Source organism: Chroicocephalus ridibundus, chromosome 21, assembly GCF_963924245.1.
Source record: "Chroicocephalus ridibundus chromosome 21, bChrRid1.1, whole genome shotgun sequence".
Lineage (NCBI taxonomy): Eukaryota > Metazoa > Chordata > Aves > Charadriiformes > Laridae > Chroicocephalus > Chroicocephalus ridibundus.
The window spans coordinates 2,591,023-2,615,742 of record NC_086304.1 but is presented as its reverse complement, the minus strand read 5'-3'; the positions used below and the strand labels follow the sequence as shown (position 1 = coordinate 2,615,742).

Sequence of the window (24,720 nt, the reverse complement as noted above, 5' to 3'; positions counted from 1 at the left end):
TAAACTGTATCTAGGCAGAACTATACATACTATTAGCAGACAAGGACTAGCCGGAACTCCAGGAACGGGTAACGCAGATTCAGTATCCATTTTTCTGGTTTGATTGTTTATTGCTGAGTAAGATTAGAAAATGAACGCATCTCCTGGCACCAGCAGGACATAAAACTAAAGTCCTGCCTAGTTCCAGCGAGAGACGCTGCGGAAGGTCTTCCAGAGGCCTCTCCTTTGCCGCTCACTTTCTCCTGGTCACACTCTTCCTTTTCACAGGAGCCCCTGATCTAGGGAGAACAACTATTCTTTGCACCCCACAGTTACAAGCAATTATCCGTTAGCTGCTCATCTCAGAATGGGTACTTACACACATGTGTCCTCTTAAAGCTTCGGTGACTCGAAACTGAGCATCACACCTTGGGCAGACCTTCCTGCCACCATCTTGCAAGTCGAATGTGGGAATAGGAGATGAACTGACTGCAACAGGAAAAACACACAAAAAACTGGAATCCTTACATTTCATCCTAAATCTAGGCAATCACAGACTCATAGAATCATTTAGGTTGGAAAAGACCCTTGGGATCATCGAGTCCAACCATCAACTCCACTCTACAAAGTCCTCCCTTACACCATATCCCTTAACACCACATCTCATCTTTTTGGCACACTGAAATACTTTAGTTTCGAGAGCTGGACTTTGAACTACTAACTAGACTGAGAGAGGTCAACACCTTAAGAAGGTGCTCCCTTTGGAAGAAGAGAAGCAAGGATTTTATCCTTTTGCTTCCTTGTGTAGAGTATTTGAGGTCTGTGTATTTCCAAGACGGCAGCGTGCACACCAATAATTCTGAATGTAAAGTAACGTATGCAAGCAGATATCCGTAACAAAATCTAATCCCTGGACAAAAACGTACAGATAAAGATGGAGAAATTAACAGCAAAGCTTTTCAAGTGTTTGTCCCTATTGTGAAATCTCAGCGGTTACAGGTTAGCGTTTTGGTTTTTTACTGCAGAAAATAAACTTCTGAACCCTCAGCAGCATCAGTCGAGCCAAGACAGCTGCTGCAGCCCGTACCTTTTAATGACGACGATGACGACGACGACTCTGAAACGCTGGATCTCTGGGAACCGTGCACAGGGCTGCTGTTGGAAACCACCAGCGGGCCAGGGCTCTGTCCTAACGAAGGAATGGTGTTCAGGGTATTCACTAGCTTAGCAACCTCATTGCTGTTCTCCCCAGTCACTCCAGGCCTCTTTACAGTCACAAAGCTCGCAATACTCACTGCCGAGGGAATGGATGGCAGAAGAACACTAATAAGGACTCAGTAAGATCTGATCCACTCTGTGAATCCCGCCCCCCTCTAAGATGCCTCGTCTCTCGCTCTTCTACCTCCAGTCTGCCCCGGAGACGACTAAGCCGTCGATTATCCCATCCAGGGATGCGAAGGCCGGCAAGGCTGGGAAAGGGAATTTCCTCAGCCTTCTGGATAACACTCCAAGATAGGAGCCATGCCCCGCCATGAACTGAACAGGATGCTGATGGTCACGAAAATTATTTGTATTTCTTTTCTAAATGCAGCTGTATATGATTATGGCCACTTAAAGCTAAAAATAACCTGACTAGTTGCTGCGTGAAGAAGTATTTTTTTTTTCCTTTTTAAATTGTTTGTCACTACTCTTGAGCAATCATTTCACTCATGCATTCAGCCAACGTTCAAAAAAAAAAAAAAAAAGACGCAACACAGTTAGTTTCTGCTTGTGGTCACCATCTATTTAACTTCACCTTTCAAAAAAATACAAGTGATTAACAAATAGTATTTTTCACTTTGGGGGACTTCTAGTTGATGGTCTCACAACATTCTACAAACCAAAATTTAACTAGTTCTCAAACCAAACTGGACACGGTGGCGGGATTATCCTCATTTTCCAGGTTGGTAAAGAGAGCTGAAGCGTGAGTCAGCGAAGAGAGGCAAAAATAGAACCCAGGAGTTCTGACTCAAGTTCTGTCTTTTAGCTGCTACGCCGTATGTTTGAAGACGAGAATATAGACAGTGTCATACACTCGAGTCCCCTTGCTTTTCCATGGCAAGTCTTACCTAATTTGGGGTTAGTAGCTTGACTGGACTGCCCTGGCTGCTGCACAGTTAACTGTCCAAGTGGTGTTGGCTGCGTTGCAGTAGGAGTTGTGGAGGTGCTGGGAGTGGACTTACTTTGCTGCTGCGCCTGGGACTGTGGCACAGTGCTCCTGATGGTGAGCGTGGCCGGAATGACCGTAGTGAAAGTGTTGGTGGTGGGTCGGACCGGCATGGTTGTACCTGGTCTCACCTGGGCCATTTGAGAGAACACCTGAGGAACTCCGACCGTTGGTTTAACAAACTGGGTACCTGGGGCTTCAAAAACAAAGGAAGAAACAAGGTAGATCGCGTACTCGAATTCCATTCCTTTGCAGTAACACCTGAGTGCAACCTATTTTCCAACACTGCTGAGCTCCCGGTGGAAGCTAATTCCAGTAGAAATTTTAAAAGCTGAGCACCTTAATTTCACTTCCCAAGCAGACTAAAACTGAACACGGATGCAGACAGAGCGAAGACTGTATTCATAAGGTTTTTTTAGGTGGAATTTTCCAAAAGGCCTAAGTATCTTACGAGCATAAATCCCACCGACTTTCATGGGGCTCATAGTCCTAGTCACTAGGTCCAACGGAAACCCATGGAAGGTTTCTTACGGCAGGACAAGGGTGATCCCACAGTTGCAAATTAGTTTGCGATATGAGGCTTTGGAGATGTGTTCTGGGGAGAGCGAGAGGTGACTCCTCGCTAGCACTGTTGCTTTGTTTAAGGCAGGTTTCTGGCGACGCATGGGCTCTTGGTCTTTCTGATGGTGCGTGACACGACCTGGCAGCAGAAGTCAGCGTTAGAAAAATCATCCTCAGGGTGAGGTTTGGCTTCCAGGCAGTTGGGGAGCACTCACATGGCATGGGGAGACTTAAGGAAGGAAGCGGGGCGCTCATGGGCTGGGATCTTGACATTAGAGTTAACTGAGGAGGCTTTTTGGAGAGGCTGGATTTATACGGAGCCCTGTGAGGCAGACATTCCTTCCAGCTGGAAGTTCCCGACTCTGCAAACTGGTTCGTTACTACGATCAAAGGGCCCACTCTCTGCTGCAATATGACTAGCAGAATCACAGCCACAAACACAGATAAATCTCACCTGCTACAGAACTGAACCCCCTTCTTTAGAGCCACTAGATGCGCCGGTGAAATACAGGTTTCAAATATTATTTTTTTTTAACGCTTGCTACTCTATAAAGGAACAGGACAGTGGCTTTGGCTTGTTTCAGTCCTTACCTGGGACGAGGGTGATGGGTCTAACTGTCTGACCTTGCTGTACGTTGAGAACAATTCCAACTTGGTTCATTGTGTTTTGTACAGGCCGCACGTTCCTCACGGGAAATCCCTGCAGTCAAACAGCACCGTTACCATCAACGCACCGAGCGTATCTGAAGCGCTTTCACTCCGAGTCTTCTAGCCCAAAAAACAAATAAACAAACTAAAAAAGCCCCGCAGCGCTATCACCTGCAGATCAATTGAGCTATGAGGCCATGCTGTTCCCAGCCAGCGCCTTACCCAACAGCAGGGCCACCTTCCTTATGCTCCACAACATTCGATATACAGCCTCCACTCTCAGTCCCTCCTTCCCGAAGCACCTACAGAAATCTTCTCCCAGCTCTTGAAACAATTTATTAACCCATATTTGAAGCAGAAGTAGTTTCCTGGGATAGAAAAATTTGCAACACGCAAAGGCGGATTTTTTAATTTATTTTTTTTTTCTTGTTTTAAAAGCAGGAGCTCTGGTGAACACGGGCACGCGTTTCGTAGGAGCGCTTCCCCAGGCAAATGCTCCAAGAAGCCAGCGGACATCTAAAAAATTACCTGCACGTTTCCCAGGAAAATAAAATGAAGTACGTAAGCACTCAGCAATGTCAAATTCACGCAGATTGGACAGACCCACCCACAGCAGGGAGCTGGGCTCTACTGGTAAGCCCACCAGTGAGAGCCAGTGGGAAGTCCCACAGGACCTGCTGAGGTGTGGAACGTGGCCAGCTTTCTCCAGTGAGATCCGACTGCAAAACGACTAGGAACACGAGCTATTTCCAAACAAAGCTACTTCTAAATCTACATAAATTAAAAAAGCAAAAACCCAACAGATTTCAGCTCAAGTGCAACATCCACTAAAGGGCTCAAGAAAAACTGAAGCAGGCGTCTGATCATTTCCGACCAGAGAACATTCTTCCACGGATGAGCGCGGCAGATCTCCTGCCTCGGCCGTCCTGGCTGGAAGGGCGCTCACCTGGGTCGTTATGAAGATGGGCTGGCTGGTCACTGGAGAATTGGTGACGTGATTGGCGTTCTGCATGATCTGTACAGGTCGTAACACTGGCTGAGTCACCATCGTGCCCAGACCCGAGGCTGGGTTCTGGGTGAGGATTAGTGGCTGGCCACTCTGCTGAACGAGAGGATTGCCAGCTGGAAGAAAAACAGAAACACGGCAAAAGTCACATTTCTCAGGTCAAAAGGCTGCTGCTCCTTCTCACACGTGCTCAGCCGGTAATTTTAGTCTTCGGAATTGGAACGAGTTCTCCAGAGCATGCTTTCAAAGTCAACTTGTGGAACTATCCAACCCGTCTATATGTTGTTTTACTGTTCATATTTAGACTAGGATTTTCCAAGCTGCCTAGGAAGTAGGTGTTCAAATCCCTGAGCCTTGAGCAACCTCAGAGACTGATTACTCTGGCTCCTATGTGCCCTTTGAACACAGCCACAGCAGCTAGAGGAAATATTTTTTCTAGTCTCATTAACTACGAAGTAAAAATTCACCTGCTGTCAGAGACCGGGAAAACTTACACTGAGCCACTCCAACCCCTGGCATAGGATGGGTACTAGAGGCAGAGCCACACGGAAAGTTTCTGAACAGCATGGACAATCGCAGACCGTCAGGGACACCACTGTGGGCCCAGGGCTTTAATTATCCAGGTCACAAGAATTCTGAAATAACCTAAAGTTATCTTCAGCATCCTCGGATAGAAAGAGGACTACGGGCCTGAATCTTCACGAAGCAGCAGACAAACTTCAACAAAAGAAGGAAAAAAAAAAAAGCAAAGAGACTAAAAACATCTGGATCATACTGAAGTCATGATGCGCAGCCTGTGTCACAAGAACATCTTCTAATGGTTCAAAGAGCTTATTCTCTTGATTCAGAAGCGAAACACCCTGCTTGAAAAAGAGGTGAAGACAGGGAAAAGATGGTAGTTTTACCTGCTAAACTCAACAACCCTAATATCACACAACACATGAGATATCTCACACAAGTCCTTTGGTACAAGAGCACCTTCAGAGCACCTACGAGAGCACCTTCAGACAGGTGGAGTCCCTCAAGGATCAGCAATGGGACCAGTCTTGTTTAACATCTTCGTCAGCGACATGGACAGTGGGATTGAGTGTGCCCTCAGCAAGTTTGCCGACGACACCAAGCTGTGTGGGACAGCTGACACGCTGGAGGGAAGGGATGCCATCCAGAGGGACCTTGACAGGCTGGAGAGGTGGGCCAAACAAACCTCATGAAGTTCAACAAGACCAAGTGCAAGGTCCTCCATCTGGGTCGGGGCAATCCCAAGCACCGATACAGGCTGGGCAGCGACTGGCCTGAAGAGAAGGACTTGGGGGGACCGGTGGAGGAGAGGCTCCACATGAGCCGTCAGTGTGCACTCGCAGCCCAGAAAGCCCATCATACCCTGGGCTCCATGGGGAGAAGCGTGGCCAGCAGGTCGAGGGAGGTGATTCTCCCCCTCTACTCCACTCTCGTGAGACCCCGCCTGGAGTCTCGCCTCCAATTCTGGAGCCTCTACGACAAGAGAGATAGGGACACGCTGGAACGTGTCCAGAGAAGGGCCACGAGGATGATCAGAGGGCTGGAGCACCTCTCCTACGGGGACAGAGTTGGGGTTGTTCAGTCTGGAGAAAAGAAGGCTCCGAGGAGACCTTACAGTGGCCTACCAGGATCTGAAGGGGGCCTACAAGAAAGCTGGGGAGGGACTTTTTAGGATGTCAGGTCACGGTAGGACTAGAGGGAATGGGTTAACACTAGAGCTGGGTCAATTCAGACTGGACGTTAGGAAGAAGTTCTTCACCGTGAGGGTGGGGAGACACTGGCCCAGGTTGCCCAGAGAGGGGGTGGAAGCCCCATCCCTGGAAGTTTTTAAGGCCAGGCTGGACGGGGCTCTGAGCAACCTGATCTAGCGGGAGGTGTCCCTGCCCACGGCAGTGGGGTTGGAACCAGATGGTCTTTAAGGTCCCTTCCAACCCTGACAATTCGATGATTCTGTGATACTTGCACACAACCAGGTTCCTGCAGCTTAGCAGGACACCATGTGTCAGTTGAGAGCCGCTGCCTGCGAGGGTGCTCCCAGCCGGCTTCGCTCGGAAGTAAAACCACTCCGCTTAAAACATCTTCATGGGGTTTTATACTAACAGACTTTATTTAGTATTTGCTTGTTTGACAGCAACTCGCGCTTTACGCTAAGCGGCACTAGCTCAATTCCTTGCAATTGTGCCTAGGACCTGTCAGGAGCTCCAAGACCGGCATTACCAACCATCACGCCCAGAGGGATTTCACAGATGGATTTTCACCATATACGTCTACCGCAGACTTGCTGCTTATGGACACAGCTGCCTCATAACTGCGCCACGAGGGTCTGTCCTCGTCCATCAGTTACAGAGCAGGAGCCAGGCATGGACAGACATCACCTCGTTCCTTGCACAGTTTGATTTGCTCCCTGACCCTCACCCACGCTCTGCGCAGTGATTTTGGTGGGAAACACGACATCTGGCCGCGAGATGAAGTTGGTGTTGTCCGAGGGTGTATGGAAGCTGCAGCAGCCAACCTTTACGGTTAGTTCTTGGCTTGATCCACAGCTGGAGCTAAGGCCGTGCGTGGGAGCAGAGAACTGTGTCCATCCTCCAGCAGACCGGCCACTGAAGGGGCACGATGACAAAGGTGAGCATAGTTAGTGTTTGTCGGTAATGAAGGTTTGTTCCGTGTTCTCTGAACCAGTGCCTTGGTGGTTGTAGACCATTTCATCCCATCTTTCACCAGAACGTTTGTTCACAGCCTCCTCTCTCATCATTTCTTCTGTTCCTTCTGATGCCTTCCCCGTCTCGGGTGCCAGCAAACATTGGCAGCAGTCGGGAGACTCTCCTGATCTTTGTTTTGGTGCGACATTAGCCCCAAGAAGCAACTGGGCAACATTCCTGGGTTTGAATTTCCTCATTCTGTGCAAATGTTGGCAGCCCTGCTCTGGTTGGCAAGTGAGAGCTTGCAGAACGGAGAGCACACGTGGGACAAACGGGATCCGGTCCGAAGGACACAGCCAACCGCTGGTAGCGTCTGCTGGGCCGGGGCAAACTGGGATGACCAGAAGCTGATTAATGTGGGTTTTCCTGGGGGGTGGTTGTAGATCGTGGAAGGCCCTTGAGCAACTGTGCAGGGAAAAACATTAGAAGGAAAAAAAGGCACCAGAAGAAGCAAAGTTTGCTTTTCTTTAACAACTTCTTGCAGCCTACCGCAACAAAGTCACCGAGGCAGACCGTCGTAGAAAGCTTGCCCCGTGCAGTCAGCAGCTCACAAAGCAACAGGATACCTTTTTCATCTGCAGGTGATGGAAAGCACCGGGTAACTCTAGCAGTGCGCACGGACTGTTGGCAGTCACAACTTCACGAGATGGTGAAGCCACATGCAGTTCAGGGAAGCGAAAGGCAAAAAAATAAGTTCCTCAATCCCACAACTACTACTATAATCCATGTCTCGAGGGCAAAGGGCTTCCAAATCGGCAGAGGGAGGCACGATACTGGAAGCCCCCCAGGAATCTTCCCACCGCAGTTCTACACCACGGTATGACACGAGGCTGACAGAAAGCCCAGGTTGTCTCAGGGCCACAAAATGGTCCAACAGTGCTGAAACTGCCAATGTTGGAGGAAAGGGCTGCTGTACCCGAACAGCAAATGTTTCCTTTGCAACTGTGTAAATCCAGGAAAAGACCCGCTGCGTGCCAAAATGTTCTGACCCACAGCCAAAGCGGCTTCTTTCAATGGAAGATGCCTTACACCGCCAGCCTGGCTGCTGCCTGGCTGCCAGCCCCCAGGCTGCACGATCCGAGGGTTTCCAAGCAGATGATACGAGGCAGAAACAGCCGGGTGATGGAAAGCACCTCGGAAGGTTCCGATCCAAGGCACACAACTGCATCTCGCCTCACTTTTTCAAGCGCCTGAGACAGCAGGGGGGGCTGCTGGAAAAGAGACACCAGTTCCCACTTCCAGAGCGTGGAAAGCGTCAATCCAAAAGCATCAGTCAGCAAACGTAACCTCACCCCGAGGCAGAGGATGGAGATGCCTGGATGGTCCGAGATAGGCTGCCAGCCTTCGTGACAATTTCTTCTTTAGGATCAAAACCAACGAGGACAAACCCACCAGCGTCTGAACCCTGTGCACGCTGCCTCCAGTCCCAAAAGAAAGAGCGGCCGTGCTTCCAGGCTTCGCTGTTTTATAAAGCGAGCTCTCGGAAGAGGGACACAAGAAAGATGGAAGGAGTGAATGAAAGCTCGAGACAAACAGCCTGGATTTGCAATCTTTAAAAAAAAATAATTCAGAGAGGTAATCCCTTCACAATATTAAAAAAAAAAAAAAAAGAAAAGCAGCAATTATCAAAGAAGAGACAGAGAAGTTGAGGAGAAAGAAAAAAAAAGAAATGTTTGGATAGTTCTATCACGTTCTCATCATTTACGTCCCACCTAGTATCTGATGAAGGCCCAAATCCAGAGCACCAGCCGATCATTTTCTCCTCCTCAGCATCTCAAGGATCTCGCTTGGCTAACGAGGGGCACACAATCCCCAGTTCTTTCAAGGAGTGGAGACCTCGACAAACGCTGGAAGTCTGTGACTGCAAATGAGGGGTCTTACATCGCCCCTGGAACTTCCATGAGGATCCTGAAGACTGAAGCTGCGATGATCTCGTGGTTAGTCCAGAGGCCACCACGCGGCCTCAAACGGAGCGTGACAGTCAGGTTTCCAACTCCTGGCACTCCTTTGGCCTCTACAAATAACCTGGGAAGACTTGCACTAGCCTAACAAACAAAAGACGACTGTGGGTTTAGGTCCATTTTAAAGCAGAGACCAGTTGACAAAGATCTTCTGGTCGAATCAGTCCAATGATTTTGACTCTTTGCTCTCAGTGTGGACTTGGCAGGTCCCTGCCATGGTGCTGTCTCCTGAAATGCTATCGTTAGTAGGCAAAACAAGAGCAGAAGCATATCGAAATACTCTTAATTCCTTACCAGAAACTGCAGGTTCTTTTCAGTGTGGTCAGGATGGACATAGTTGTATGCCAAATTTTTTTTTTTTTTTTTTTCCAGGCTTTGGTAGACTTTCATAAGCGAGAATGACAAGCCTTCTGCAGCAGCATGTCCAAGAGCGTGCAGTACTTCTCTTAGGTTGTTTCCAAGGAGGTTTGTAAGGTTTCCACAGGTCCCGGAGCACTTTAAACTCACAGCTCAAGACAGATGTGCATAGATTCACTACTTCATCTAGGGAGAATGAGGAGACCAGGGCAGAAGTCAGCTGCTGGGAAAGAACAAACTGTGTTCTTCTCTATTCTCTTCCTGCCTCTTAAGTGTACGATTTTCCAAGCAGCTCACTGGAAATGGCTTAATTTGCTTCTTGGAGAAGAAGGATTTAGACCTACACATCAGTTGATGAAGCAAGCCTCCCGAACGGCCCATTTAGTCCAGCGATCCTTGTGAATCCTAGGCCTCTTCCTACACTTCTTCAACTCCTCCTCGACCTCCAGTATGCTACCAGGAAGGCAGAGTGTAGACATGTAGAAGAGGAGTTTCTTTATCGCCTCTCCCAACCAAGCACAGCAGAGACGCTCCCCTCTAAAGGAGAAGCCACTCTTGACGCATGTGCCCTGTGTGTTCGTGGGGGAGGTTGGACTGACAAAGCCCTTTAATCTGACACTCCAGAAACCCCATACGGACGATCTGCACTTCACAACAGCGTGACCTTCCTAGAGAAGAACGCTAGGGCTGAGCCCACCAACGCGTTACGCTGCACCGTGAACAACCGAAGCGTAGAGATGAGGCCCTCAAAGGTAGAGCACACCACGCCATTGCTAAGGAGGCCATCAGGGCAAAGCTCGACTGCTGACACCATCCACAACAAAACCAGTGATAAATGGTTTAGAGCTGGTGTCAGCACGTGGCGATTTAGAGGTTACCATACACACAGGCTCTGAATTCAACACTTGGGCATCAATAAAGGTCCTCTCAGGTTTACGACGGGTAGACTAATGAACCAGGGATGATACAATTCCCTGACGACTTTGTTCTCCAATGAATGGAGCCACGCAGGGACACACCGTTAATGATTTCATGGCAGATGATTCGGGCATCAAGTGGAGTCAGCTCCCCAGGGCAGTCCCTGAGAAATAAGGAATTACCAGGGCCTGGGGACAGACACTTGTAGGTATCTGAGGAGCCTTCCATCATTCTTAGGAGAAGCAACTTCAGGTGGCTCCTGTGCTTTCCAAATCCATTTCCAGAAAGCACAGCAGGTCGAGCTCTGCTCCGAGAGACATCCTTCAAGCCACGGGACGCACAGGCAGCGGAGAAAAGCCCCTGCCGTAACAGCCCTCCCCAGGTGACAGGCCAGCTGAGCTTGACAGAAACACACACGCATCATTTTTGTCAACAAGCGTAAGAGAGAAAAATTCAACTAAGTGTTACAGAGGGTTTAGGGGAGAGAGGGATCACAGGGCAGTACGCAGAGTGAGTCCCCTCGTACCGACGCAGGCAGTCATTTAAACTGGACTAAGTTTTCTCACCTCCCGTCCTGACCCAACTTAACCGTAGAGCGTCACGTGCTTGCTGCCTATTACATGCAAGTGCAGTATTTTCTTCTACAGTTTCAGGACAAAAAAAGCACTTTGCGATTCTTGTGGTGAAAAGAATTATAGGGATGTAAGTTACGTTGTTATCTGATGGTGGAATTATGAAAAAGGAATCGAGCTGTCGGGCTGATGGCACCCATCTCATTTTCTTGTCAACACCACCAGGGCTTTTTTGGATACGAGGGCTCTGTGGCAACGGACAGACATATACATTCTACCAGCCAGCTATGCACCTATCTGTAATATAAGAAAGAACTGGTTTGACTGGGATACAGGTAGAGCTAAAAGCAATCAAAGGAAGTTAAGGTAAAAAAGAAAAAAATTAGGCCGAGCGTCACTTCAAATATATTTAGCTTTCAGTATTTTTTCCTTTTATGCCCCAGTAATTTGAGGCATTTAAAAACTAATCTGCAGGGGAAAATCTGGATCCAGCAGAAAGATGGAAAAAGATAAGCTAAAAGATATTTCCAGCTTTCATTCGGAAATCCTGTTTCTTGATTTTTGGAGACGGGGTCATTTCTACCCAGTCCGGGAGGCGCTTCTCCTCTCTTCATCGAAAGGAGAGCTGGTGGTTTGTGCGCAGCGGCGTGAAGGAGTACGACACACCTCATGAGAAACTCCAGCTCGTGTTCGTTAACGGATGAGCTTGATAGTTAGATATTACCAACATGGATGCTGTTATTTAAGAAAAGGATGAATTTTAGGTCTCCAGGCTGGCTCATAAGTCAATTACATCCTGGAGGAAAAAAAAAAAAAAAAAAAAAAACAACAAAAAAACCACACACAAAAAAACTCCACCAAAATCCAACAAAACCTTACACTGGGAGAATGGAGAGATTTAATGGGTCTTTTTCAGCCCTGGCTTGTAAGTCTTTTTAATTAATGTAAAACAAAATGCAAGACGACAGCCATGAGCGTAAAAAACAGATTGCTGGAAGCTGGGATGACTCCAGACACGGCTCATTTCGTGAGCGTTCCACATAGTCGCAACCTAAACTGGGATGTGACCCCCAGTTACTGGGACAGCAGAGACTGCAGGGACCGAAGAGGTGACAGATGTCCCCGTGGCACTTCGCCACTCAAAATCCTCGCTGGCATCAAGCCGAAAAGGATTCCCCTGCAAGTCAAAGTCATGTCATAGGAGCCGGCAGGGACTCGAGGAATACAATGCCATGGGAAGAAAAGGCCATGCTGTAGGCTGAAAAGTGTTGTTTGCCTTGGTCCTGAAGTGAAGGGGCCGAGCCATCCTCCGCTGCACCCGGGCCATCCAGAGGAGAACCCACTCCACCAGAAACACTCAAGCGCTCCGGAGATACCCACAACCAAGCCCGTTTCTGTATTTTTTCACCTAATGCATCCATCCCAGAGCATTTAGAAGCCTACCATGACGGAGGAGAAAGCCCACGCAAGGGGGAGCAGGCACACAGCATCACCAAGGGCACGTTCCTCACCCCATGCGGAGGTTGTTTCCATTCCAGTGGATGAGAAAAACACAAATATAACCCCCACCGCCACGCTCACCCTCAAACATACGGCCCTAACTGCGATGTTGAACGCTTTGATGTTGAACGTTTTTGTTTCCACAAGGCTGACAGAGCTAACTAACATTTTCAAGTCCCATGCTGGAGCTCTGCGTTAGTTTCCAGAGCTTACCATGGCTCGCCCTTTGGAGACAAACAAACAAAGAATAAATAAAGGAACAAAGAAGAAAGTTTCTCAGACTGCCGTGATCTGCGCAATACTTTTGAATTTAACATGTGACAAAGGCCTCTCCAAATTAGGTTCCTGTACAAATCCACCAGTTTTAATGGGATCGGGGAATCACTTGGACAGCAGAACTTAGGGGGCATACTGGAACTTATCAGAAGAGTATACAAATATTTTACTGTTAAATATATTGCTTTTAGCAGATTATTTTTTTAGTAGCCACGCTCTTTTTTTATTTTTTACTGTTAATCTAATTATAGCACAGTGATATCACCAAGCCTTTATTAATTTCTTGCAATTGATTTACAACATCTGTCTCAAATTACTTTTATTAGTAAAGCTATGAAATATTCATCACAAGTGTATTATGTAGCGATATCTAATACATCCGGAGTTCAAGACACTTTGCCCAACAAAGACACCAGTTTCAAATAATGTATGGAATCTTCCTCATTACTTGCGTGTCCGATTAAGTTTTACTACAAATGATATGATGACTTTTAGGTGAGTTTGACAAACTTATTGTTACAGCTCCTTAATCCCGAAGAATCCTAAACCCACTTTATATTTCAGTTACGCAGCGAGACTGCTTAAGCTATCTCTGAAATGAAGTACAACAACCCTTTCATAGCAAAGCCGCGAGTCCCTGAGCGGAGAGGGCCTCATCCACTCACCCCAGACACCAGCCCACCTTCCAGAGCCCCGAGTGCTGAGTACCCCCCCAAACACCCTGACCGTGAACCACGCGTCCTGGGGAACAGCTACTGCCAAGGAGCTGGCAGCCCCGACCGCCGGGAACGCTGCCACAGCACCTCACACCGGCATCGGAGCGCAGCATCGCAGCGAGACACGTTCAGTCACCACCGTTAGTTATCGCCGGCTCACGACGAGACGTAGACCCATCCCTATTCCAGACCTTAAGCTGGTCTATGCTTCATCTTGACTAAGAAAAAGTGATGGAAATGGCTGAACAAAAAGCCTAACTTACTAAACGTGTCAGTCTGCTTCACCCACAGGCATAACCAGAGAAGAATTCTTTTTTCCACGCACCAGACTCAAGCATTTGGCAAGAACCAAAGGCGCAGTGAATAAAAGGTTTTCTTCCTGTAGTCATCTTTCATTTACTCCCAAATCATCATCAAAGTTTAATTTGTACAGGATCGGTACACGCACAATGGCCCAACTGACTGCGTCGATACCAAGAGATCAACAATCAGAAAGTTCCATCCTTTTATCTTTACAAAGTGAATAATATAGCATCTGAAAAACACCAGGCCTCCCAATCTGGCAATTACTGCTTTTTATGAGTCCAAATTTCTCGTAATTTGAGACAACTGGTGGACAACAACATACTCTGACCTGCACACTCGATGCAAACTCTGAACAGAGTTACACACCTTGCCATCATCATAGAACAGGCAAAAAAAAATAAAACAAAAAAACACACCACAAAGAAAACCCAACTGAAACTTACTGTATCAAATCTTGGGTGAAACAAGTAGTAACTTAGTTTTAATCTCACCAGTTTGACTACATATCTTAAGTCACGGGAAATACAATTCACCAATCGAATACCTGATTTCCTCACTCATTTCAAAACTGCCAGAAGGATCAAAAGTTAGTCACCACCACATGCTGATACCTACTAAAGCACTCTGTAAAAGAAAACGCATCATCTTCTACATAAACGTTCAGTTCTCTACTTTTAAGAGACCAGTACTTTGGCTGTAGAACACGAGCAACTCAGCCAGAGTTTCCTTCTCGTTTTTCAAAGAGCCCACCCTTTCCAACACCTGCAAAAATCTCACTTCTCTCACACAGGCATAAAAGCCGTTTCCTGCCTCCTGACCCACGTACTCGGGGGACACCTGGCCCCACGCAGCGCCTCGGCTCTGCCCAGCACTCAAAAGCTCCGCTCACAGCTACAGAAACTGAAATTTCCTACCTTGCTCACTCACAGGCTGTTTAGCTGTCACGTAAGAGAACTTACTGGATAGGACGTAACCAGTCCCTGCCATTCCCCTTTAAATGTTAACACCGATAACAGGAATAATTCTAGACTGAAATAGTTCATTACCTGTAGCAGTTTTATCAACTGAATTATAATCCTCAACAACGGAATCTTCAATCACATCACTGATTTTCTGCCATGGCTCCAGCTCCTCCTCCTCACATTCCATAAAAAGGTCCGTGTCCGCCATCCTGCAAAGGGGAAAGAAGAGAAACTTTCATTGGAAAACTGTGTTTTGTCAGGCAGCAAAAGTCTCATTACAAGAAAAACTCTAATGCTAGAAGTATGAGCAATGTTTTTATTTCCCAGTATTCCAAAGGAAAAAAAAATTCAGTCGCATATTTTCAGGTTCTTACTTATTTCTCTGGTTATAGAGCTGACTTCACATCCTACTCGAATAGGCTGTGTTTTCTTTTCAGATAAATCTGTCAAGTTGGTGCTGAAAATCCCTGATTTTGACTTAAAATTGCAGCGGTTCTGCCCCTCCTACACAAGAGCCAACCTAAGGGCTTTGACCTGAGGAGTCACCACACCAAAACTCCAGTACCTTTAAATAAATGAATAACTGTGACTGAAAGAAGGAAGAACCATGGGGTTTGTTCAGTTCGTGGTTTTGAATATTCTAGGATTACTGCCAACGCACATGACAGAGATTGAATGTCCAAGTTTAAATGAGGGAAAACTGCGTGCCCAGACGTGCGAGCATCCTCGGCCGAGCCCTCCTTCAGCCCCAGCACGGCTCCCGAGCTTCCCCTGGCAGGGAATCCGACCGACACGTATGAACTCCTTCAAAGAAAAAAAGCAACGGGGTTTTCTGCAATTAGATCCATAGTTAGTGTCCATCAACTCAAATGAACATTCTCTTGATCTCTGGAGTAAAGCACCCCATTTACCTTTTCTGCACTGCTCGTTACTGCGCTTAACCATTACCGTATTTATTTAGAGAAAGGCCACACCAGACAATTCCAGCCCGTTTTGTCTCCCCTCATGAGTAAGTCTCGTTCTTGCCACCAATCTCTAAAACTTCTACTTTGGCTACGTCTCTGCGAGACACGGGGAAGCAGAAACAAAGGCAGTTAGATACGCTGGGGGTGTACCACTTATTCTAATCGGCAGCGTTACTTTCTGCTCCACTATTTACAACCCCCCCCCACTTTGTTTGCTGTTCTGAGCACCACTGCACGCAGAACACGGTGAAAGTCAAGTATTTTCTCCTGGGACCGCATCTAATCTGGACCTTGATGATCACAGAATCATCAGATTGTCAGGGTTGGAAGGGACCTTAAAGAACATCTAGTTCCAACCCCCCTGCCGTGGGCAGGGACACCTCCCGCTAGATCAGGTTGCTCAGAGCCCCGTCCAGCCTGGCCTTAAAAACTTCCAGGGATGGGGCTTCCACCACCTCTCTGGGCAACCTGGGCCAGTGTCTCCCCACCCTCACGGTGAAGAACTTCTTCCTAACGTCCAGTCTGAATCGACCCAGCTCTAGTGTTAACCCATTCCCTCTAGTCCTACCATGACCCGACATCCTAAAAAGTCCCTCCCCAGCTTTCTTGTAGCCCCCCTTCAGATCCTGGTAGGCCACTGTAAGGTCTCCTCGGAGCCTTCTTTTCTCCAGACTGAACAACCCATACATCATACAGCAATGATGTATATATCTGTACGTGCTCCAAGTTAAAAACCTCACGGGTTGAGATAAAGACAGTTTAATAGAACAGTAACGGAAAAAGAAAGTAATAATAATGGTAAAAGAATATACAAAATAGAGCGGTGCATGCAATCGCTCACCACCCGGAGATCAGCTGCCCGGCCCAAGCAGTGATCGCGGATCCCTGTCCCCAGCCAGCCCCACTTCTATACCGGGCAAGTGCCTGTCGTACAGAATATTCCTGCGGCAGCTCGTCCTGTCCACGCTCCCTCTCTGCTTCTACAGGGAGCTGAAAAAGTCCTTGACTGAACACAAACATTACTTAGCAACAACTAAAACAATATCTGTTATCAATACTATTCTCATGCTAAATCCAAAACACAGCAGCGACTGGGAAGAATGTTAACTCCATCCCAGCTGAAACCAGGACGCTGGTTTCCCACCTGGGTGACAGCAAAGAAGAATCGATTCTGTCCCTCTACCATCAACCGCTGGAAAGGCTGGCTCTCCATCTCGCTCAATACACAAACCATTACTAATAAACATAGCACATAAACTGAATTACCCCAACTTAACACATCTCAATTCCCGCTCGTAAACGTTGTATAAAGCCGTAGTCGTTTAAATGCGCCCACTGAACTTCTCGCACACGCCCCAAACTAGTCTTAGTAAAATTCCTCGTAATCAAGGAGAAAAAATAGCCAACTGATTAAAAAAAATAAATAAATCAAGTCTCTTGCTTGTCAAATAAAATTACATTAGTATATTTAAAAAAATTAAAAAAACCCAAACAGTATTGTAATAATCCTAATATACAATTAACCAAGTGTATTACATTAAGCATGAAAAAGCTCACGTTCTCCCCAGCACCCGTTACCTGCACGCTTCAAAGACGTTACCAGCTTCTTCATTTACATAAAACCTGCAGCGTGTAAAAAATTTTATTAACCTTATCTCAAAGGTGGGAAACAGAGTTCAGGGAAATTAAGCGACTTGCCAGAGATTCTACTAGCAGTGAGTGGCTTAGAAATCAAACTCGGTGCCCAGCCCTTGTTCATATCATTGAACAGAAACCCAAACTTCCTCCTGTTCTGTTAAAAAAAAAAAAAAAATGAAAAAAATGGAGAGACAACAAAAATAATTGCTGAATGACAAATGGTAAGAAAATAGATTCCAAGAAATGAAGCTCTGAAGTACAGGTTCATGCTAGAGATCTGCTTAGCAGGGGAAGCAAGAATCAAAGAGCCTTAAATATTATTTTCTCTGCCTGTTAACATCAACTTTTTTATAATTACAAGCTCTTCGCAAACCCAAGCACAATTGCATAGGGGGAATACACTAAGATCCTGAGCGGATAACCACTGCAACTGATCAATAACTACATATTTATGATTTTCAATATTCCTCCTTCACAGAAACATCTAGAAAAAAAATCCTCGGTGAAGCTTCTAGGACAAAGCTTCTCTTCGCCGGCGAAACCGGCGCCGCTGACAACAGTCACTATTTGTCTGGAATCACATTACTCCCGCCAGACAAGGAACAGGGCCCTAACGCTGTAGTGATGGGCAGGCTATAAATAGTCGGGATAAATAACCTGCTCTATTAATTAAAGCATGCGCATACGTCTGCCCAGGAAGGTTAGAACTCCAGAGGAAGTCTTTGCACACACTGTAAAAAAATATATTATTCAACACCTCGTAATTATTCAAAAGATGCAAAGACAAAATGCTAAAGAGACTGTAGTTACAAGCTTCTTTTGACACTAACTTACATTATGCGCATAGTATTTCATCTGTTCATATCAACTGAACTAAGAAAATGTCTCCTCTCTTCTATAATGTAACAGCTTTGTTTTTCAAAGCTTTGATCTTGAATATTTTTGTATGTAAGAAGCCTTTGCTCAATAAAATGATTAATCCCAATGATAAATACTCTACATTTAGCTTTCCAGCACACAGTTGGCAGATGCTGGGTTGCAAAATATGGATGCCAAAAAAATTGACAAAAAAACCCCCACAATAATAATTACAAAGTGTTCTAGACGCGCTGCAAAGAAATAAAGCCTTTCAGCCGGGAAGGTATTTTCTCTCCCCTTTAGCTGGAAAATGGGAGAAGACCTCCAGGGGCAGAGCCGATATAGATTAGCCTTGCAGAAAGAAGGGGCACAACTGCGAGCCACAGCAGACCCTTTCTTTTTTGTCAGCTGCCGTGGCTCATACTCATTGTTGCCATACAGGGGGGGGAAAAAGCCAACAGCCATTAAGCTCTTGCATTAAAAGGCCGGCCACCTGATTACATCCTCTGATCAACGCGCTCACCATTGCCAGGGGAAATCCAACAATAAAGATGTTTTATTTGCATACAACGAGACAGATTATCCTGCCACGAGAACAGGAGAAATCCCGCCCTTTCCTCCCATGCCTCGCTGCAAGAGGAAAAATAAGTCTCCCTTGCAACTTCAACCAAATTTGGAATCTAAGATCCAACTGCATTTATTTATCAACGGGCCACTTTCCGAGAGTTAGAAAGGGATCAGCTATAATCCCTACAGACCGTCGGTATTTTCTCAAGGGAAAATGACCGAGCGGGTAGAAGGGACAAGACATTGGGCTCTGCTTTAAAAGATCCCCGGCACTTTCAGTCTGCAACAGCATCCCAATAAACAAAATAAACACCTCGCCCAGTTTCTCCAGCTACACGAGGGGGCAAACAAAGGACTCGGCTACCGCAACGCAAGTTTTCACTCAGTAATTTCACCGACTCAGTGATGCAAGCGGAGAGAAGCAGGTCCCGAGTGTTTCCTATCACCCACCGCACCTGTGGATGGCAGGTTTTACACGGCAGCTGCAGGAAAAGGCAGCTGGGTCCCATCGAAGTGATCTCGAAAAGATGTGTGGTTATATATTTACAGTTTCATTCACAGCTTGATATTATTTGACACAAAGCAAACAAGTTATGACATACATATGCTGTATATACACACACGCTTCTTTTTAAAAAGGACTTCAAATTAATGACTCGTTCACAGTGTTCTTCAAAATCCACATCATGGGATGCGCCACTCTTGCTATAGAAGCTTCACTTTCTAAGGCTTTTAATTAAAAAAAAAAAAAAGTATAAATAAATCAGTACTTGTCAGGGCACCGCTGGTGGCCCAATTTCTGCCTACTGGGTGAAATCATCTGCAACACAATCAGTCTTAAGGGCATCCGAGCAGGTCAGAAATAAATACGCACTCCATGACACAGGTGACTTGGTAAAGCCAAAAGCTGAATTTTGTTTAAAGACAGAACAGAGAGGAGGGACAGAGCCTATTATCCCCAAGGAACAGAGACCGTTACCCATAATTTCACAACAACCTCCCTCCAAGGTGATGTTACCTACGGAGGTACGAATACAGCCACATACTTTACTGCTGGAAACGCGGGAGGAGGAATCCATCAGCCTCCCTCGGATCAAATGCGGGAAGTTATGAGAGCAGCGGAGGAGCCAGGAACCTCTGCTCCCACCTCTCGCTCCCCGGAGCTGCCTGTTCCCCTTTCTCTGGAGAGGGGCGAACTCCAGGTGCAACGACGTTTACACGCTGCCCATCACAAACCGGGTCGCAAGTTAAGTCATTTTAAATAACGGATACCCTAACCCCAAAAGGTAACCCCCAAGCCTTCGCGAATCCTGATTTAAAGTTTTATTCACACTTTCAAAAGACAATATGCATCTTCGCGTGAATTTACAACGGAAAAACCCAAGCGAATACGCAGCGAGAACCAGTCCAAGTATTAGTGCGGTCCAGGTTCAGGCTGGGCTGGCCACAACGGATGCTGTCTATGAGCCCCTCGCCCTTCCCAGAGGGGGAGAAGAGAGAGAATAAGGGAGAGGTGCTTATGGGCTGAAAAAAACCCCACTTAAACCAGCTATAATGAAATATTAACAATAAGAAGAAAAGATAATATTAATAAGAAAATACTGAAATACACACAAATATATACAAAACCACTCTCAAGCTCGCCGAATAACAATCCCATCACCAGCAGGCACCGGGACGGGATCTGAATTTGGGAACGCACGGCTCGGGATCAAAGGCAGACAAACAGGCAGCGTCTTCCTCGGCCACTGAGGGAAGAGTCCGACGCCTCCGATCCCTCGGCTTCACACTACGCGCGCTGTGGCCGGGAGGGACACCCCGCTGGGCAGCCCTGGGTCACCTCCCGCAGGTGGGACCCCGCCGGGGGCACCCGGCACAGCGCCCTGACCTTGGCTGCTGTGGGAAGAAGCACAAGCAGGAGCCTCTCCGATAGCATCCCCCGGCGCGAGCCACAAACACCAGCCCTTATCATGCTGGGAACGGGCACGGCCTGGAAAACACCGCGCAAATTTCAGAGTGCGGTTAGTTAGAAGAGACTTAACTGAAAAGTCAAAATCACTGAAAAGAAAGCGGGGTTTTTTTTATCTCAAACCCAGACAAGTGCATAGTTTTAACGTGCTAGGAGTGTTTTTTCTTTTTTAAAGAATAAAGTCCCAACTGACTCCCCTGGGGAACCCATGCTCACTGGTGACTATTAGTGATGAAGGATGGAATGAAAGCTGAGGAAATAGTTTATGAACTTTAAGGACGGGCCTCGCACCTTCCAAAAGCCTACGACTAACACATTTTAGCACAAAGGTGGCTCCTGTACCTTCTCGCTGCCACCTCCTTCACGGATGCCACCCCCTGGCAGGACAGAGCTGGCCCAAAGCGGCCCAGAACAAAGAGCGAGTCCCTGCGATGGATCTGCCACAGCTCCCAGAGAGGAGGGTCAGGGGCTGGCCATCGGGTTACGGGCAAACGGCATCCACCGACTCACCGAAACAAGGGACGTGGCTGTTCCACCCCACAACGGACTGCACCGGTTGTGCACAAACTACATCCCAGATCACGGTTTTAGCACCAAGCATACAAACTTTCTTCACCCTACTTGCCAAAGGTTTGTCAGCTTTTATGCTTGCCTAGGTTTGCCATTGTGGATTTAACTGCAGCACAGTTAATACAATACCTCAATCCTTTCCAAAAATACATATTAATAATAATTGACCCTTAAATTTTCTTCACCGCTTGCTATAAAACAACCTCCTCCCCTCCTGACAGTGCAGAAAAGAAAATCTCAAACATAAGATCAAGGGTCTGTCTTTTAAGAGACCTACAAGTAAACTCGAGGAGATGATACAATGCACGCTTTAGGACAGAAATTAATGCATAAATCAACTTCTCTTGTCCAAGCTCTCCTGTGGAATGACCACTTCTTCTCTCCATTACATCTTCCCCAGACGAACACCCAGCCTCAACAGAATTGCTTTCTCATTACTTATTTTCTCACTTACTTTCGATGATGTGTACTTAACGGCAGGGAACGTATCCCAACTTTTTAAGAACCTAGAAACCCGACGAGGTTACATTAAATGCAAATGAATCCTACGATAAAGGTTTCTGCTGTCAAGACATGCTGCAATCCCTTTCCTAAAAAAGATAATGCTCCTCAGTGGCTTTTAACGACTAACTGGCAGAGCCTAAAACTGATATAATCTAAGTGATGAAAAGACACGTTGGACGATGTTTTCATTACTGTTTACATGGCTATTCATCACGAGCAACACCTCCGAAAGAACTGGGGAGGTGAAAGGCGCTGCGCAAGCCGAATGCCAGAGTTCAACAGTTCCATCCTTCAGGCCAAGGTAAATTTACTTTCTGTTGACTGATGTGGTTGACTTGACTTTGCTGGGTACTGAAACAATTTCAGAAGGCATGTTACATTTCCTACGAATGCTATCATTTAAAGTCCTATATGTTTCATTAAAGGCTTTGAAGTGTGTGATGCCTGCTAATTAAAATGTATTATTACACACTCAATTATAATGATTGTTATCTACCTTAAAGTTTGAACTGCAGAGCAATGAAAACAAACCGCTTTCTGATTATTTGTCTCCGCTGACTGGCTTCTAACACTTTTGGCGCATTCTGTGAGCACAGGACTACCTTCAAGCTTCTAGAGGCCAAGAGCGTGTCCGTAGCTGTGTTCCTCCACTGAGAAACTCCTCTTCTGTGAGGAACCAGCATGGAGCACTCCGCTGCCGTCAGTGTGGATGCTGGGCTACCGGCACGAGGACAGTTGGAGGCTCTCTGACAGTATCTAAGCAGCTGTGGGGATGGTGCACACAAACAAGGTAACCGTATACATCCATGAGCGCAAGACCAACTGTAAGGAACATTTGCAGAACCCCGCACCCAGACAGAGCTTAAAGCGACGACGGAGAGCAAGGTCCCTGGGCGGGCAGCCCTGCAGGACAAGCCTTATGCACCCTAATAATAATACAATTGAGAAAAAGATGCGCACGCAGTAAGCTTGGCTTCACGTTCAAGGATAAAAATTAACAACTGCGGCAACCTGAAGCTATGAGATGGAGAACCAGAGTAGGGAAGATGCATAATTCCTATATCCTTGCAAAGCATTTCCCAAAAGAAGCAACAGATTCCCCTCTATCCTCTACCCCCACTTTTGATCACTCACTCCTGCCCCATTTGGTGTGTCTTGGTGACAGCTGCAACTGCTGCCAAGTTAATAAAAATAAAGCTGTGTGTGTTGTCGTGTGTTGCGTGCTTTCCGCAAGGGTGTTGGGCAGCAGGATCCATGCCTCTCCTTCAGCTCCACACATGCTTGATGTCGCATCCCAGCCAAGGGAAGAAGCAGAGCGCGGGGATGCCCTAACGCAGCAGCCCGGGTTCCCCAGACACTGAGATGAGCGGGACCAGAGCGAGGACCGGGGCAAATGCCTTGATGATACCAAACATCTAATTTTTAATATCTGTAGCCAGAAGGATCAGCCTCGGGGTATTCTGCATAAAGTCCTTCAGGGATCCCAGTCCTTCTCCAGAAGGACCCGCTGATCTGAATTCCTGCCCCAGCAGTGGGGCAGGCCAGCAGGTACGTCGGAGCCTGCCGCTTACCGGGGAGAAAGCGCCAACCAAGGGCGGCGAGCGATCCAAGACTTCTTGTCAGTGTAAGGGGCCGGGGCGGCGCAGGGAGAGGGCCTGCGAGCTCGGGGAAACAAATAAAAAGAACAGTTTCCCCTCTCTACCTCCTCGGCCGTGCTTGGGAAGAGCCCCTTCCAGTGGGGGCACAGGGAGCCCGGCGAGGTGAGGAGCCCTCTCCTGTCACCAGGGGATGCCATGGAGGGGAGCAGCAAGCGGGCAGAGCCCCCCGCCCGGGGAAGGGGGGCAGGTTGGCGGGCCCGGCTGCCCCCGGCCTCGGCGGCGATGGAGAGGGGGAACCGCTCTGCGAAGGTGGAGAAAGCGCAGGCCAAGGAGGGGGTCTCTCGCCCTCCCACGGGCTGGGCTGAGACTCCCCCCCACCGTGAACTCACCCCCCAAAAAGGGGCGAAAAGGGCATTTCTCCAGAGAAGTGAGGCGCAAACCCACCCTCCCGCGTATTGTGGCGGCTAAGAAAGAGAGAGAAAAATAATCCCCGTGCCCAACATGGCCGCCCACCCAGCACCAGCCACGGGAAAAGGAGGAGGGGGAGGCCGCCCCCCCCCCCCCCCGCCGGGGGACAGCGACCCCGCCACCGGCGCCGTGTGCCGCCCCCTCGGCGGGGCGGGGGAGCGGGGGGGAGCCGCCGGTTCCGCCTCACCACCCACCCCCCCCCCGCCCCGGGGCGGCGGAGGGGGGTGTGCGCGGATCCCTCCGCCTCCCCTCAGCGCCCGGCCGGGCGGGCGGGGGGGACATTCCGCCGCCCAGCGGGGGCCGCCGCCGCGGCTCCTCCCCGTCCTCCCTCCTCCCGCCGCCGCCGCTTTGTGTACGCCGCGCTCCGGCCCGGCTGCCCCCCCCAACACCCCCCCCCCTTCTCCCCCAGACCCGGGCGGTTCGAACCGGTTCCAACGGTCACCGCCGCCCCCCACATAACGGGCCCGCGCCGCCTCACCTGCCGCGCCGCCGCCGCGCTCTCCCACCACCGCCGCCTCAGCCGCGGCCGCTCGCTCTTAAAGGGCCCTCACTCCGCCGCTCCCCGGGCGAGGCGACCGGCGGGGGGGGGCAGGTGGCATCGGCCCCCGGGACCCCCGAGCGCGGCGCGGAGGAGGAGAAGGAGGAGGAGGAGGAGGAATTCTCTGTGTTTCTGGTCGCCTCCCTGCGCTCCCGTAGGGGGCGGCTCCGCCTGTGTCTCCCCCCGCCCCAGTCTCCCCCCCCCCCCTCCTCCCGGCAAAAGCGAGGGAAGGAAAAAAAGCGCGCCCGGCGGGCTGATACACGCGCGGCGTCCGCAGACACACACATATACACACACACACACACACACATACACACACACACAAAAAAAGGGGACCTGGCCGGCGGAGGGATACGG

General features: G+C 48.3%; 1 protein-coding gene across 9 annotated transcripts in view; it reads right to left on the bottom strand.

Annotated features, from left to right (window-relative positions):
* The window catches only part of POGZ (pogo transposable element derived with ZNF domain), a 35,283-nt gene extending 10,563 nt beyond the window's left edge, over positions 1-24,720 (bottom strand). Inside the window, exons 1-8 of one of the 9 annotated variants that reach the window (XM_063357580.1) lie at positions 16,495-19,191; positions 15,350-15,492; positions 14,773-14,897; positions 4,341-4,516; positions 3,338-3,446; positions 2,088-2,381; positions 1,067-1,273; positions 359-468 (exon numbers count right to left, since the gene is read on the bottom strand). In XM_063357580.1, the coding sequence (XP_063213650.1) occupies positions 359-468; positions 1,067-1,273; positions 2,088-2,381; positions 3,338-3,446; positions 4,341-4,516; positions 14,773-14,897; positions 15,350-15,351 (1,023 nt within the window). In that variant the 5' untranslated portion in view covers positions 15,352-15,492; positions 16,495-19,191. The other 8 variants (XM_063357583.1, XM_063357581.1, XM_063357575.1 and 5 more) reach the window with 8 other exon arrangements.